Below are 14,700 nucleotides of genomic sequence, written 5' to 3'. Positions count from 1 at the left end.
TGGGCATCCTGGGATAAGTAACTTGGGGGGGGGGTAAGGCAGACAGCTCCACAGAGGGAGCTGGCAGGTCCAGGGACAGATCCCGAGGGACCAGGGGGGAACCCTGGGGTCTGGAACACGCTGGGGAAGGCGAGAGAAGAGAAAAGAATACAGAAAATCCCTTACTTGTAGCCAGAGCTGCGGCAAAGCTGGAAATGGCGGCGGGACCCGCACGGCTCGTTAGCCATGTTTTTTTTAAAGCTGCGGCCAGCTGATGATAGGAGCGGCAGGCGCCAGATAGGGGATATAAACGCAGTCGTGGGCGAGGAAGCGGAGGAGAGACCCGGAAGGTCGCCAGCAGGGAATGCATTCCCAGAACCCCTACTGGGGGTAAGAGGAGGCAGGACTGCCTCTCACTGGGCTGAAGAGCGCTTTGAAGTCCATCATGGGGAAAACGCTGGCGACGGCACAGAGAGAGAAGAGGAGGACGCACCACATGCGGACAGAGGATTCGGATGGGAAGATCAAAGGGAGCAGGAGGAGAGAGACGACAAGAGTTACCCCCAAGGAGCCGGGGAGATCAGCAGAGCTACAGACGTCTCACCAGGTGGGACCAGTGCGGGCTCAGGAAGGCTCAAGGGAAGTCCCCAGGCGGGGAACAAAGAGCCTAAGCAGTGGGAGGGGCTGCGGAAGATGGGTGCCAGCTGCGTAGAGCCGCCCAGCAGGGGACATGGGGAAGACGTGACTAGAGGGACCACCGAGGGTCCAGCAAACCCACAGGCTGGACAAAGAAAGGAGAGGAGAACATGGTAGCCGGCAGGCTAGTGCGTACCCAGGCAGGGCCAGTTAGGAGCTTTAGGGGCCTGGGCCTATTAGTGTAGAGTGGGCTGGGAGGTCAGGGATTAAGAAGCCAGTTGGGCCCATCCTATACAGCCCGTGAGCTTCTCTGGTATTGATATTGTTTTGTTGTCTCTTTCTGTTTCCCACTTTTGGTTGTGAGGTATAGCATAGAGAGCCCCAGTGTTAGCTCAATCAAAAGGGGGTGTAGTCCCTAGACGGTCGCGAGACCCTGTGGGTAGAGTACAGTTTGGGTCCAGGTGGCCCATAGTACATCTCTACAGGAGAACACGGGGCACCAACAGTCAGAGGTCTGGCCAAAAGACATCAGCAACTCGTCGAGGCTGGGTATCAGGGCGAGGTATAGGGGAGGTGGAGCCTCGCATAAGATCGCTGCTCATAGGTCCCAGACGCTTGAGAACCCCAGTAGTCAAACCCCACCACTGGAGTAAGATACAAAGTCGTGGCAAGCGAGATTGGGGAAGAGACTACCCAGGGGAGGGACATCCGCTCAGCAGTACCACAGGGACGAATCGACGGACAACCCTATACATCCAAAGCTGCGCAGCATATGACTGGATGATCAAAGCCTGACAGGTGCACAGACCATGTACTATTTTTCCCATATGATCCTTGTCCCATTTGGTAAGAATGATAGGCTGGATTGAATGGTATGGTTTTGGATTATATAATGAATGATGTAGCTTGCCTTTAGGATGCCAAGGTTTTTTTGTCTCTTTTTTTTTGTCTCTCTTTTATAAGACTTGTGGTAAAGGGAATAGGGTATAGCAGGAAATAAATCATCTCATGTTTAAGATAACTGAATGCCCCTCTAGAGGACTGTACTCTATACCTGCCTTTGCTACATAACTCTTGAAAATGTCTGGGTACTTATTCACATAAATTCTGAGCACTCAAAGTCTGTACCCAAACCCAGGTAATACAACATGGTAAAAATCACACTAATTTCTGCAGTCAGCCATACTCAACAATAAGGGGCTGCAACCTATTGCCTGAAGGCTGGATCTGGCCAAAAGAACCTTTGGATCTGGCCCGCATATGTGGGGCTTTGGCAGCATTTGGAGGTGGAGGAGGCTTCAGCTGTGGGTGCTGTGCCACTGAGGAGATGAGAAATGAAGGCAGCAGAGTCCTAGCTCCTGTGCTCCTACCTGCCTCTGACCCATGGTGGGTCCTTCTGGCATACAGCTGGAAAAGCTTGCCTGCCCCTTCTCAAGGGAGTTTTATGGTGGCTAGCACCCTGGCTCTCCTTCTTTGACTCCCCAAACTGAATGAATAGGTACCTGTTTACCACTGAGTTTACCAGGAACAGCATTCAGCATGCATCTGGAGAGCATGAAGGGTTGAACTAATTTAACTATATTTGGTTTCTAAATAGCAACAGTTAAACAAAGAGAAAAATCTGTGTGTAAGCCAATTCCCCTGCCTGTAGAAACAATGAAATCTGAAGAGGCCATTTGAATGTTTAAGTGTCATACAAGACAATTCAGACTAATTATCTTAAGCACAGCATAATACATGTGATAAATTACAGAAGAAGGTCAAGAGGTTACTTAATAGTCCCCATAACAGCAACAATATAATTTCTGGAGGCTTTTAATGGGCAGTTAATGACTGAATAGAGAAATTAATGGTCCAGGGCAGAGGCAAGAAAACATAATGCTCTCAAGTCACCAAATAAATAGTCATTAATATACAGTTCAAAGTAAACACAAATTGAGGTGTTCCATAATTTCAAAAGAGTGTATTTGTCCTTTTGTTTTCTGTTTTTGAGGTAATTGAGCTCTCCAATAAATATGGTTTTCTGATAGCTTTATCATTATAGTTCTATTCCCCAAGACACCCATAAAAGTAGTTGGGCACAATGATTTGTAAAAATATTCAATCCCCTGTTTCTTCAATATGTATTTTACTGCATGAGATGCAGTTTGCTCTTCCTGAATCATTGACATTTTTCAAATTTATGATAAAAAATTATTTTTAAACTCAAACTTATGATAAATAATTATGTTTAACCTACCCTCCGTTAAAAAAAACAACAACATCCAAATAGATATGTCTCTATAACAACCTTGAAGTATTTATTCTCACTCTCTGGTTAAACTTGGAGCTAGAAGCAGCTACATTATCTTCACAACCACCTGGAGGTAGAAGTCTGCAAACTTCTGTAGCTCAGCCACTACAGGGATTTGCTATTTTAGTTATTTCTGCTTATGAGCTGCTTGCTGGCTTTAGTAAGAGCAAAGTAATTATTTACTTAAGAACGTAAGACAGTAATATTATTAAAGCTCACACAGACTCACCTATTTTTAACTACTAAGAAACATATATATGTCCACCCACAAAAGGCTACACACTTTCCTAGTGACCACTTTAAAGCTGCATTCTGTTCTCTTGGGAAGGTGGGAAAAAACCCCAGCCTCACAGGCATTCAGATACCAGGGCAATGAATAAAAACACAAATAGAATGAAACACTACTGCAAGATTTCCACCATGCCTGAATCTTCACACTGATTCAGCTATTCCAAGGAAATCAATCAGGACTACTGACACACACATCCTGAAAAGTCCTGTGCTTTTTCAGAATAATCCACAATCCATGTTCTAGATTTATACAAGGCCTACTATCTGAGAATCTCACAATCTTTATAAAATTCAACGTTTCCATTACCAGCATACTATTCCATGTTATAATCATAATCATTAGATCTGTAATTGTTTTGTACACAATTATATAACCCAAACATTTACTTACCTTTAATTAAAATACAGATTTAAAAAGATTCAGTGCTGTAGATGGAACACCACAGTGTGTAATCCTTTTAATGAAGACTTATTTATTTGGCTACACATAGACATTCAAAACTCCCGAGCCTGAATTCATTCAATCTTTTCATGTTTGTCTAACCTGCAAAACTTGAACTGATTTAGAGGTGGACAGAAATTCCCTTTTCATTCCAGAAATCCAAGCACCTGCCTGCAGTGGCTCAGGCTTGCACCAGAGGGTGCTAGAGCAACCCTCCGTTCCCTTCTATAGTGCTGAGCAGAGGAGGGTGTGGCCAGGCCCTGGCAGGATGCTTCGATTAGGGAAAGTTTCCCATCTCCCCCTGACTAGGGAGGGAGCCAGCAGGGAGTTGATAACAGAGCATTGAGTTACACAGCAGGGACTTACACAGGGAATTGTTAGCATTATTACCCTATCAAACAGAAAAAAGCCTCTCTCATTCAAGCTCTTCTTAAACAACTTTTTCCAAGGAATGGACATTACCAGCTACCTGTTGATCAGCTCCAAAAATCCCTAAGCCAACACTGTCTTGTCTGCCTTTGTCCAGTCTCCCAGAGCATGGACTGTAGCCAGCATGTGATATGCTAGATAATGCTGAGAGGGTCTGTGTAAGGCAGAGGGGAATCCCTGCTTGAGCAGGGAATGGTGAGAGGGGGGAGCAGAAGGAAGCCAGGTAGACCCCATTGTATGTGCAGTCTCTGCCAAACCAGAAGGGAGGGACCAGCCCTCCTGGGCTGAAGCTGAGCCCTGTCCAGAGTTGCAAAGCCTGTGAGATGCTGGAGGACTCTGATTTAACTCAAACCAGGAAGGGGTCTGAGACAGACATTGCATAAACTGATTTGACACAAATCAGTTAAGTCTGATGCTACATTCAACCAGGTTTATCTCAAACCTGTTTCAGTCATTTTCAAACTGGTTTACGTGCACTGAGCAACTGTTCTGTTACAGGTTTAAACCAGTTTCTGATCACTTAAACCAGTTTATGTATGATGTCTGTCTCTAGCCTTTAAGGTTATAGACAAATATAACTTTTAACCACTTTAAAAAGGGGAGGGAAACTATTTCTTAGGAATGCACCTCAGCCTCAATGACAAAGGTTACATTTATTTGAACCTGTAACAATACAAGTTATCTGAATTGCTGCAAGTTTCACTCTAAAGGAAACAATTCTACATAAGTTGCACTGTAACTGTTTATATCAGTATCATTTAATATTGACTGTCAATATCCTGAAATACACTTACGGATATACCAATAATCTCATCTCCTTTAGGCCTTGAACACATAGTTCAATTACAGTACACACATACAATACATATGTGACTAATTTTAAGCAGTTCTACAGCATTTAAGTACTTTGCTGAATGAAATCCACAGTTTTTAAGAAGTAGCAAAATCAAGAAGTTCATCTTTGTCTCATGTGAGCAGAATGTCACATAAATCTTCTGGCAATCAAAATTTACAACTCTGTGTGCATTCATTTTACATTGTAGTTTCCTTGGGGCTAGCTGCAAACAATAAGAAGTTTGGGCTCTAATACCAACTTGCCTGATCAATATAAAAAGCAGTCCCAGCCCGGATCTCTCTGCGTTGTTTGAGGTCAGTTTCTGTAGTGTCCCTGGATAGCGCAATATATTCAACCTCCCGCTTGGTCAGCTCCTGTAGACAAGATTGTGAAGTTATTACAGAAAACAAATCTATAAGGCTACTGGCTGAACTTTCACAATGTACCTAATGGTATAATTGTCCTGGAGAGCCCTAGGCAACAGCGAAGTCATTTAAAGTGACTCCAAACAAAAATTTAATCTCTCTTAATTTTAAGATGTTTCCACTGTGATCTCCATTCAACATAAGGGTTTGAATTTTTGCTCAATAACCTTTTATTTTCCCCAAACTGGTTGTAAAAGCCATAATAACAATCCATAAATCCTCTAAACTGAACAGCTATAAAGTATTCTCTCCAAGCTACCTTTCCAGCAACGGACAGTGAAAAATACCAAAAACCTAAAAATCCTGAACACAAACTCACAAGTTTCCTATCATGTTAATTAGAAGTCTAGCAAGTTCCCACCCTGATTCATTCAATGGTGTTTAAACAGTAACTTACTGTAAACTTTAACTGTAATCATGTGCACATACAGAGTTTGCAGACCCTTGTCAATATGTTGAGAACTATAATTTTCTCCTCCTATCTCACGTTGCTATTGTATCGTTAAGGGCAGCCTAAATCTGAAAAGTTAAAGATTACCCCCCATAAAGAAAACGCTTGCTTTGTGCTGCTGCTTGAAATGTTCTCCCTCATGATTTTTATCCTACTTGTTTTTTTAAACTTTGGAAATAGCAGAAATGTCAAGTCGAGAGACTCATCTTCTATTAGTATACTGAACCAATGATTCTTGAAATGTCCTCAGACTTTAGCTGAATGGGCAAGGCCTGTGAATCTCTAACCAAGAGATCTTTCTTAAGCAATCCTATTACATATTTGTAAGAAAAAAATACAAATAAAACAGACTTATAAACATCTGAATAACTGCCATTTATTTCCATTTCACTTCTTCTACATCTATTTCATCTTCATGCTACCAGTTCCCTAATGGTGCAGACACTATTGACAGAAATTTAAATTTCTATTAAGAAAAAAAAAAAAAGCCGACAAGGAAAAATAATGAAGAGAGAAACAAAGGCATATATTTTTAAACACGTAAGAGTAAATAGTGACACTGTCCCTTGCAGCGCTGCTCCAGTGAATTGTGTTCCCTTGGAACACAATGGGATGAACAGGAAAACCATGCTGCAAAGATACAAGATCTCTAGAAGATCCTTCAAAGTAAAGGAGATAGGTGTGGGCAAACATCTCCTACATTCCATGGGAGGACCACACACATGCACATCTACTCTCTCTACCCAAATAACAGGACATTCCCCTTATAGCTTTTCCTCAGGGTATTTCTTCCCTAAACATCCTCCCAAACAGTATAGGTAAGCAATGTGGCTTGTTTTTACTGTATGCAGACATCTTGGTTCTGTAATGCACACAATCCAAAAAACAGATGGTTTTTCCATTTGCAACAGCATATGGAAACCACACAAATTTACCAAACCATTTTTATCCTATAGTAAAAAAGCATATTGACTAAAATATTTGTTCTTCCTAGTGATTATAAAATACAATAAAACCTTTAAAAGCATGTGCCTGGAACAAGTTCTTTGGCAACTAACTGCCCAATCAGAAGATCTTCTAGTAATGAAGTATTTACAGACATACACTGTAATAACTAAACAATGTTAACAACTTCAGTTCTCCGTAATTTAAACAAAACTTACCAGATACTGCATGGCAATGGATCGACGAAGGGGCCCAGGGGGACCTATAAGAAAAACATCCTGCCCCAAAAGATCTTTCTGCATTATCCATCTTAGATGCTGGATGACAGGTTGACCCAAAGAATCTGAAACTACAAGAAAAATATAATTATAATTTAATTCAAATGTTAATAATGAAGCTATCAACAAAAAGGATTAAAAAGTTAGGTGGCCATATAACTTGCTTATTTGGTTCTTAAAACTGAAAAAATGACAACATGTAAAGCAGAATAATTTAAAAGTAGAAAATTCTGCATATAGCCTATGTAACCTATCCTCATTCTCTATACACTATTTCCTTCCATTTAATAAATCCAATCTTTGCATCCCTTGCCAATTAATCTTTAAATCTGTCATGGCAAAGACTGAGCATTATAAATGTGTTCAGCACTAAGCTGTAGCCCCTTAACCTCTCAACATTACTGTATTGCACATAATAAATAATTTACTGTTAATAGTATTGACACTATTGAGAACAACAACAAAACCCTTATCTACCGTGTATTTCAATTCACATGTACAAAATGAGTTTCAACACAGCAATGTTTACACCAGCAGACTCAAGAGGCTTAACCTGCAGTGACAAATATGGTCAAATGTTATTTTTTTTAAATAATTAAACCCCTGAGTTTTAGTATACTTAACACAGCCAGTGGCTATACAGCAGGGGTGCCCTGGGTCTGAATTGACCTATACAAGGCACATGCTGGTCCAGTCTCATGGGCAGAGCCCAGGGTACATGTGACACATGGCACCCATTCCAGCCACTCTGGGAGTTTCACCGCACACAGTGCTCACTCTAGTTGATCCAGGATCCAGCTGGAGCAGGCATCATGCAGCACAGTCCCTGATCAGCTGGGGGATGGGATAGGCAAGTACCACGTGTAGCGCAATCCAGCCAGGGCAGAAGCCATGTGTTGCCCACTTCAGCTGGACTGGGGCACTGAATGCAGTGTGGGTCCCAGACCAGCTACTCTGGGTGCTGTGTGGGGTGTATCCGGTATGTAGGGAGGGGAGTGAAGGGTTCTGTGGGCCCACTCTGACCCACGGACCAGTTCCTTGCCACTCATGTGGTCCAGAGAGCCCTGCTATACAAAATTAAGAAAGAACTGTCAAGTCTCACTACCTCAAACTTCAGTAATATGTAGCATACAGACAGGGTAAAAACGAAACCAATCCAAAGCATCTTCCTTGGCTCCTACATTAGCATTCCTGATGTAAGAGGCAGAAGAATACTAAAAAAGGTTTCTCTCTCCTCTTAAGCTGTATTCCTGGATGCTGCCTGAAGTATAATTTTTTGCCAATAAAAGTTAACTTTTCTGACACAGTAAGATTTCATCTGTATGCTTTTCTTCTTACTTAATATTATGCTTGATGTATATTTAGTGGTTTCTAGGATGATTCATTCTTCTTGATATTCTTGTAATAAAATTAATTCTACTGATGCCTAGAGTATGAGATATATCTGGGATATCAGGGATATATCTGTTGGTCTGAGAAATTGCAAAAAAAATTATATTTTTCTGCAAGCTTTCGGGCTCACATGCCCTTTACCATCTTAAACTTTCACCGAGCCTGATGAAGGGTGTGTGAGCCTGAAAGCTTGCATAAAAATACATATTTTTTTGCAATTTCCCAGTTGGTCTAATAAAAGGTATCATCTCTGAACCAAGAGTTCTAGATATTTGCATTTATTTAGAGTATAAGATTGCATTTTTTGTTGTATACATCTAAATAAATGTAATGTATTAAAAATAGATATTGATCATTTATCCTTTAAAATACTCAGATACTGAGCTAATCATTTCTTATTCTAAATATGCCTTTGTATCTAATCTTTTTGAAACTGTTCATACCTGCACATAATATATCTAGATATTAGCAAGGGTTTTAATGCTAGTCTTAAATGTCATTTTCATAATCCAAGAAATGTAGACTAGATAGTATCACAAGGTCATCTCCACGAACGGCCGTGAAGCCCTTGGAGTCCCTGCTGTCCTAACCCACTCCACTCTTTGTGGGAAGTCACCCCTTCTTTCACCCACTCTGTTTTGATATATATTACATAGATGCGAGTGAGGCTGACCCAGGGTTTCCCAAATCACTCTCTAATGACCGCCACGTGTCTGCGGTTGCTGCCTTAAGGACTAGTTGCGTGACTCCAACCACCTCTACACTGCACCCTATGCTTCGCAAGTGTAGTCACTCACTGATATGCCTTCCATTTAGCCCTTCCTCTGGGCTCCTGGGCCCTCTTTGGTCCCACACACTCAGCCCCTCAAGCTGGGCTCCAAACCCTTCCCTGGGTCCCTAGAAATCTCCTCCCTCACTTAGTTCCTCTCCAGACTGCTTCTTGCTGTACTCTCTAAACTGGCATTTTGGGATTGCAGCCCTCCTGTGGGCGATAATCCTTCACCAGCCTCCAGGTCACTGCTGGCTCATCTCAGGGCCCTAAGCCCTTATATACCCTCCTCCCGGATCAGATGGCTACAATCAGCCCAAGCTATACCTGCAGGCTGCTTCAGTCTGACTGCTTTTAAAGCAGCATGAGCACCAAGCCTCCTGCCATAGACATAACTACCTTTAGATGGAAAGATAACTGTATGAACAATCACAGAATACAAAGTAAAAAATAACTATTAATATATCAATGTCAGACCAGCAGGGGATGGGGGGAGCACAGTTGCAATAAGCAGACTCCACTAAAGGCTGTTCTGGGACCAGTATTGTTTAACACTTTTTATTAATGATATGCATGCAGGAAAAGAGTGCAATGATCAAGTGTGACACAAAACCAGGAGGCATTGTAAATCACTTCAGAGGGCAGGACCAGAATTCAAAGGGATCTTGATAAATTGAGAACTGGATTATAAACAACAAAATGAAAATTTAACAAAGACAAATATAAGGCACTACACAGAGGAAAGAAAAACTAGATGCATAAGTATAGAATGGAGGACACATGGCTAAACAACAGCACTGCAATTTGGGGCTGCATTAACGTAAGTATTGTATGCAAGACCAGGATGCTTCACTTGGTGCTGGTTGGACTTCAGGTGCAGGACTTCATCCAGTTTTGGGCACCACACATTTTAAGAATGAGGTAAGAATGAGAAAAACGTGGAAAGGATCCATAAGTAATGTTAAATGAAGGTATCAAAGGAGTCAGAATGTAAGCCATACAAGAAAAATGGAAGAAACTAGGTATGCTTAACCTGGAAAAAACAGAGATGGCAGGGGCACAATATCAATTATCATAGAGAAGATGGAGAAAATTTGATTTCCCTTGCCACAGAGGACATGACATGCAGCCACAGATCAAATCTCAGGAAAAACTTCCTAACTGTAAGACTAGTAGGATAATGGAATAAGTTGCCTTGGAAACCTGTGAGATTTCCTTTATCAGAGGTTTTCCAGATGACACTGGACAGATATCTTCTTGTGATGGTTTAGCAATTCTGCAACTGTGTAGGGAGTTGGATTAAATGGCCTGTGAAGCCCCATCCAATCATATGATTCTATAATACAGCTTTGAAGTAATCCTATTTCTTCCCTTAGGCTCGGGACAGACATTCAAAAAGCCTGAGCCTGAATTGATTCAACCTTTGCAGATTAGTCTAACCTGGCTAGGCTGAACCAGTTTGTAACCAGACAGACATTATCTCTGGACTGAGAACATTCAGGCACATGCCTGCAGTGGCACACAGTAGAAGCCAGGTGGTGCTATAGCAGCCCTCCCTTCCCTTTTATAGTGCTGAGCTGAGGGGGCGTGGCCAGACCCCAGCAGGACATTCTGATTAGGGAGGTCTGCCTGCACCCTCCCAGGCTTTTCTCCACTCACTGCTCAAGGGGCAAGAGTGTTGCCAGACCCCTGCTAGCACTCTGAGGCAAGGGGGGTGTCCTGTGCATGCATCTGTTGATGATATGAAGCTTTTCAATCTCCTTCCCTGCTTCTTTATATTGCCTGCAACAAACTGACACAGAAGCAAGACAGCAGAGGGTTGATAACAGTGTTTATCACCCCATCACCAAAACAAGAGCTTCTCTCCATTAGTTCAAAGTCTTCTTAAACAGTTTACCAGCTGACCTATCGATTAGCTCCAAAAAGCCCTAAGTGGACACTGTTCTGTCTGCCTGTCCCAGTGAAATTGAAGACACACACACAGACACCTCGTCATTAGCTAGCGTACCACATGCCTAGCGTCCATGGGGCTAGGTTCTGTGCTGTGGCAGATGGGAGGGATGGAGGTGGGGGGGTTCCTGCTTGAGCAGCGAGGCGGTGGGTAGGGCAGAGGAAAGCCAGGCAGACCCTGCTGTACCTGCAGTCTCTGCTGAGCTCCAGCCAGGTAGCAGAGGGGAGGGGCCAGCTCTGCTGTGGACCAGAGAGCCCTGCCCTGCTCAGCCCAGAGAGCGCGCCAGGATGCTGGGGGAGTCCGGTTTATCTTAAACCAGCAAGGGGTCTAAAACAGACATTGCATAAACCAGTTTGATGTAAACCAGTTAAATATGATACTACATTCAACAAGGTTCATCTCAAACCAGTTTCAGCCATTTTCAAACTGGTTTATGTGCATTGAACATCTGTTCTATTCCCGGTTCAAAGCAGTTTCTGATCACTTAAACCAGTTTACATGTAATGTCTGTCCCTACCCTTACTGCTCAAATAAGATTCCCACTGAAGAAAAATTACATAAAAGCATCACTAAAGTGTAAAACTATCTGAATCTGCCATCCATGAAAGTCATTAAAAGCCCTTCCCAGCTCCCACTAAAAACAATCAGATTCTTACTAGTGATTTCATTGGGGCAGGAATAGGGGCACAGGTGGAAATCATATAACTCAGTGTACACATTTTTATTACAAGACAAAAGGAAACCAGGCAATTCAAATAAATGCTTTTAAACAACTATTTATGGATACTTAAATGACAACACATTACTATCTCCATATGGTGTCAGCATGCTAAGTTATCTAGGCTGGAATATTACTGTTTTCTTCAAATGTAACACACAACACATATATACCACACACACAGTTGGACTAATGACAAATAGCATACAAATTTATATGAGAACCTTAAAGAAATTAAGAAAAGTTACTCTATAAAGACAGATTACATACAGCAAGGACTGCACTATGCACATGTTGCTGCTCTTTAACTATGGAAGCATTCGGCTTTTGAAAACAACCACAAATATAAACTTTTAAGATTAAATGTATCTTAATGCTGTAAAACAGAATGGCCCTGAAAGGCCTATTAATTATGTAAGTTCACCTGTTGTATAAACTTGTCCTTTGTACACATTTATAATTTCTCTTAAAGAAAAAAAATATAATACCATATGGTTTCAGGTTTTGAATAGGCTGGAAACCTTTCTATAAAACTAAATTCTTTGGTTCAAAAGTCAAGCACAAAAAGCAGCTTTCACGCAGCATGACTAGGAATGCCTCTGGTGCGTTTCACATTAATAAATGTAGCTATTTTTATTTTTAGGATGGCCTCGAGAAAAAACTTGGGTCAGACTTAAAAGCAGGGCCAGAAATAGAAACAAGATTCAAGAATGCACAGCAACATCTGCAAAACAAACTGTCATGTAGAACAGAACATAAATGTACAGCCTACAAGAAAACATTAAAAGTCTCACAGCCTTTCCCCATGGACTTTAATGTATTTCTGTATATTTATTTCTTCTTGCTTGCCCTTCAAGTAGTACACATTATTTACCCTGGAGTATAACTATGAAGAAATACTGATTATTAAATTCCTACAAAATTTGGTAATTTCCCTTTTTTAGGGATGAGAAAATATGCATAATTCTTTACTGACGTATTTCCAAGGAGCTGGGACAATATGTTTTTGCTCAGTCATTTCAAATAGTTCTATCCGTAGGCAGATTAAACTTGTATCAACTAACATATAGTTGGTAAAGTAACCAAATAAGTTAGTACACTGCCTCTTTCTCAGTTCAATCATAGGTAACAGGCTTGAAATAAACTGATGAAAAGAAAACAAAGAAAGCATGTTTATCTGTTATATGTCACTGATTGTCTCTAATATTAACAGTGTTCAAATTACACAGTTAAGCACTCAAAAGTCAGGAAATTATAAAATTGCACTGCCACATACAACCTTAGCACTTCCTCATACATGTGTGCATAATAAAATTTATAATTATATGATCACCTATTACGTCTAAATACAAACATACATCTTTGCAACTTTCAATAAATATATGTAGTCTCTTATATTATTTTATTCTTGTATACCATTCTCACCAGTGTAGCCTAAAATTAATAGTTTATATTGTTATGTTTGTTTTTTAGAATATAATTTGGTGTTTAAGCTATCCTTGCACATTTTATTCATCAGCATTAAAGTACTTTACAACCAGTAATATAAACTTTTAAGGTGTAATTTCAGGGATAAGGCAAATTAGCCCAAATTAGACAACACAATACCAAAAAATCTGCATTACTCTTCATTGAGCCAAATCATCATGTGGTACAGACAGTGTAGGTCTACTTACTTCAGAGGAACTCTGAAGATTTGTTCCACTTGAAAATCTGGGTCTATGTTTTTATTCTTAATTTGTAGGATACTGTGTGGTGGGGGTGGCCAACTTGACGGCAAGAATGCCAAAAATAACATAGGGAGTCTCTGTGTGTGGCATGTGGCAGATCAGGGATGGGTCAAGTAGCACAGCTGCACATAGGGAGCAAATACTATGAAGCAGAAAGCAGAGCAGAAGACTAGGCAGAGAACAGGGATTGGAGAGACACTTGGGGAGGGTGTGGGGCTAATTCAGGGGTGGGCAAAATCCGGCCCACCAAACCATTTTATCTGGCCGGGGGGGGGGGGCACCTAAGAAGTTTAGAAAATTAATATTTATCTGCTCTGGGATGCTGTCAAAGATGGCAGGAGCCAGGGGCAGTAGGACCCAGGAGAAGCTGGCAAGAGTCAGAAGAAAGGTCAGCTGCCCCCCCACACACCCAGAAGTGTCTGCCTGCAGCTGCTTTCCTTGCATGCAGCTGCTCCAGCACCACATGGCCCCCGCTGCATCATTGAACCATGGGAGCATGGGGCCATGCCAGTACCCCGGGGAAAAGAGCAGGGGTGTGTATGTCCGTGCAATGAGGGAGGAGAAAACAGAGAGAGCAATGAGGGAAGAAAAGAGAGAGAGAGAATGTGTGTGTGTGTATATATGTGTGTGGGTAGTAGGCGAAGCACAGTGTGTGTGCGCACAGTGAGCGAAGCACAGTGCATATGTAGTGAGCGAAGCAGTGCGTGTGTCTAGTGAGCAAAGCACAGTGTGTGTGTGTGTAGTGAGCAATGCAGTGTGTGTGTTTAGTGATAAAAGCACACAGTGCATGTGTGTGTAGTGAGCAAAGCACAGTGTATGTGTGCGTAGCAAGCAAAGCACACAATACGTGTGTGCAATGAGGGAGGGAGAGGGAGAGTGTGTGTGTTCGTAGGATGTCCCACATGCACACCCCACCATACACATGCACCCACACCCTCCTCGCACTGCCATACATGCAGACCCCCACACCCCCTCACACACCCCAGCCATCCTCCTCCCCACAAGGTCCCCCACAAATCCCACACCCACCCACACCCCACATATCCACATATACGCTCCCTCCCCCACACCCCACACACCTATCCATCCCCCCTACAAATCTCCCCACACCCCCACACCCTCCCCCACACACCCAC

General features: G+C 42.1%; 1 protein-coding gene across 1 annotated transcript in view; it reads right to left on the bottom strand.

Annotated features, from left to right (window-relative positions):
* The window catches only part of VWA8 (von Willebrand factor A domain containing 8), a gene marked incomplete at its 5' end in the record, with an annotated part of 370,441 nt that overhangs the window by 314,940 nt on the left and 40,801 nt on the right, over positions 1-14,700 (bottom strand). The window contains 2 exons of the mRNA XM_019523815.1: positions 5,169-5,279; positions 6,945-7,075. Coding sequence (XP_019379360.1) covers positions 5,169-5,279; positions 6,945-7,075 — 242 coding nt within the window. The remainder of the gene's footprint in view (positions 1-5,168; positions 5,280-6,944; positions 7,076-14,700) is intronic.

Source organism: Gavialis gangeticus, unplaced genomic scaffold, assembly GCF_001723915.1.
Source record: "Gavialis gangeticus isolate Ggan-Ray unplaced genomic scaffold, GavGan_comp1, whole genome shotgun sequence".
Classification (NCBI taxonomy): Eukaryota; Metazoa; Chordata; order Crocodylia; family Gavialidae; genus Gavialis; species Gavialis gangeticus.
Note: the sequence above shows the minus strand (reverse complement) of the source record. Positions and strands in the feature narration are given on the sequence as shown.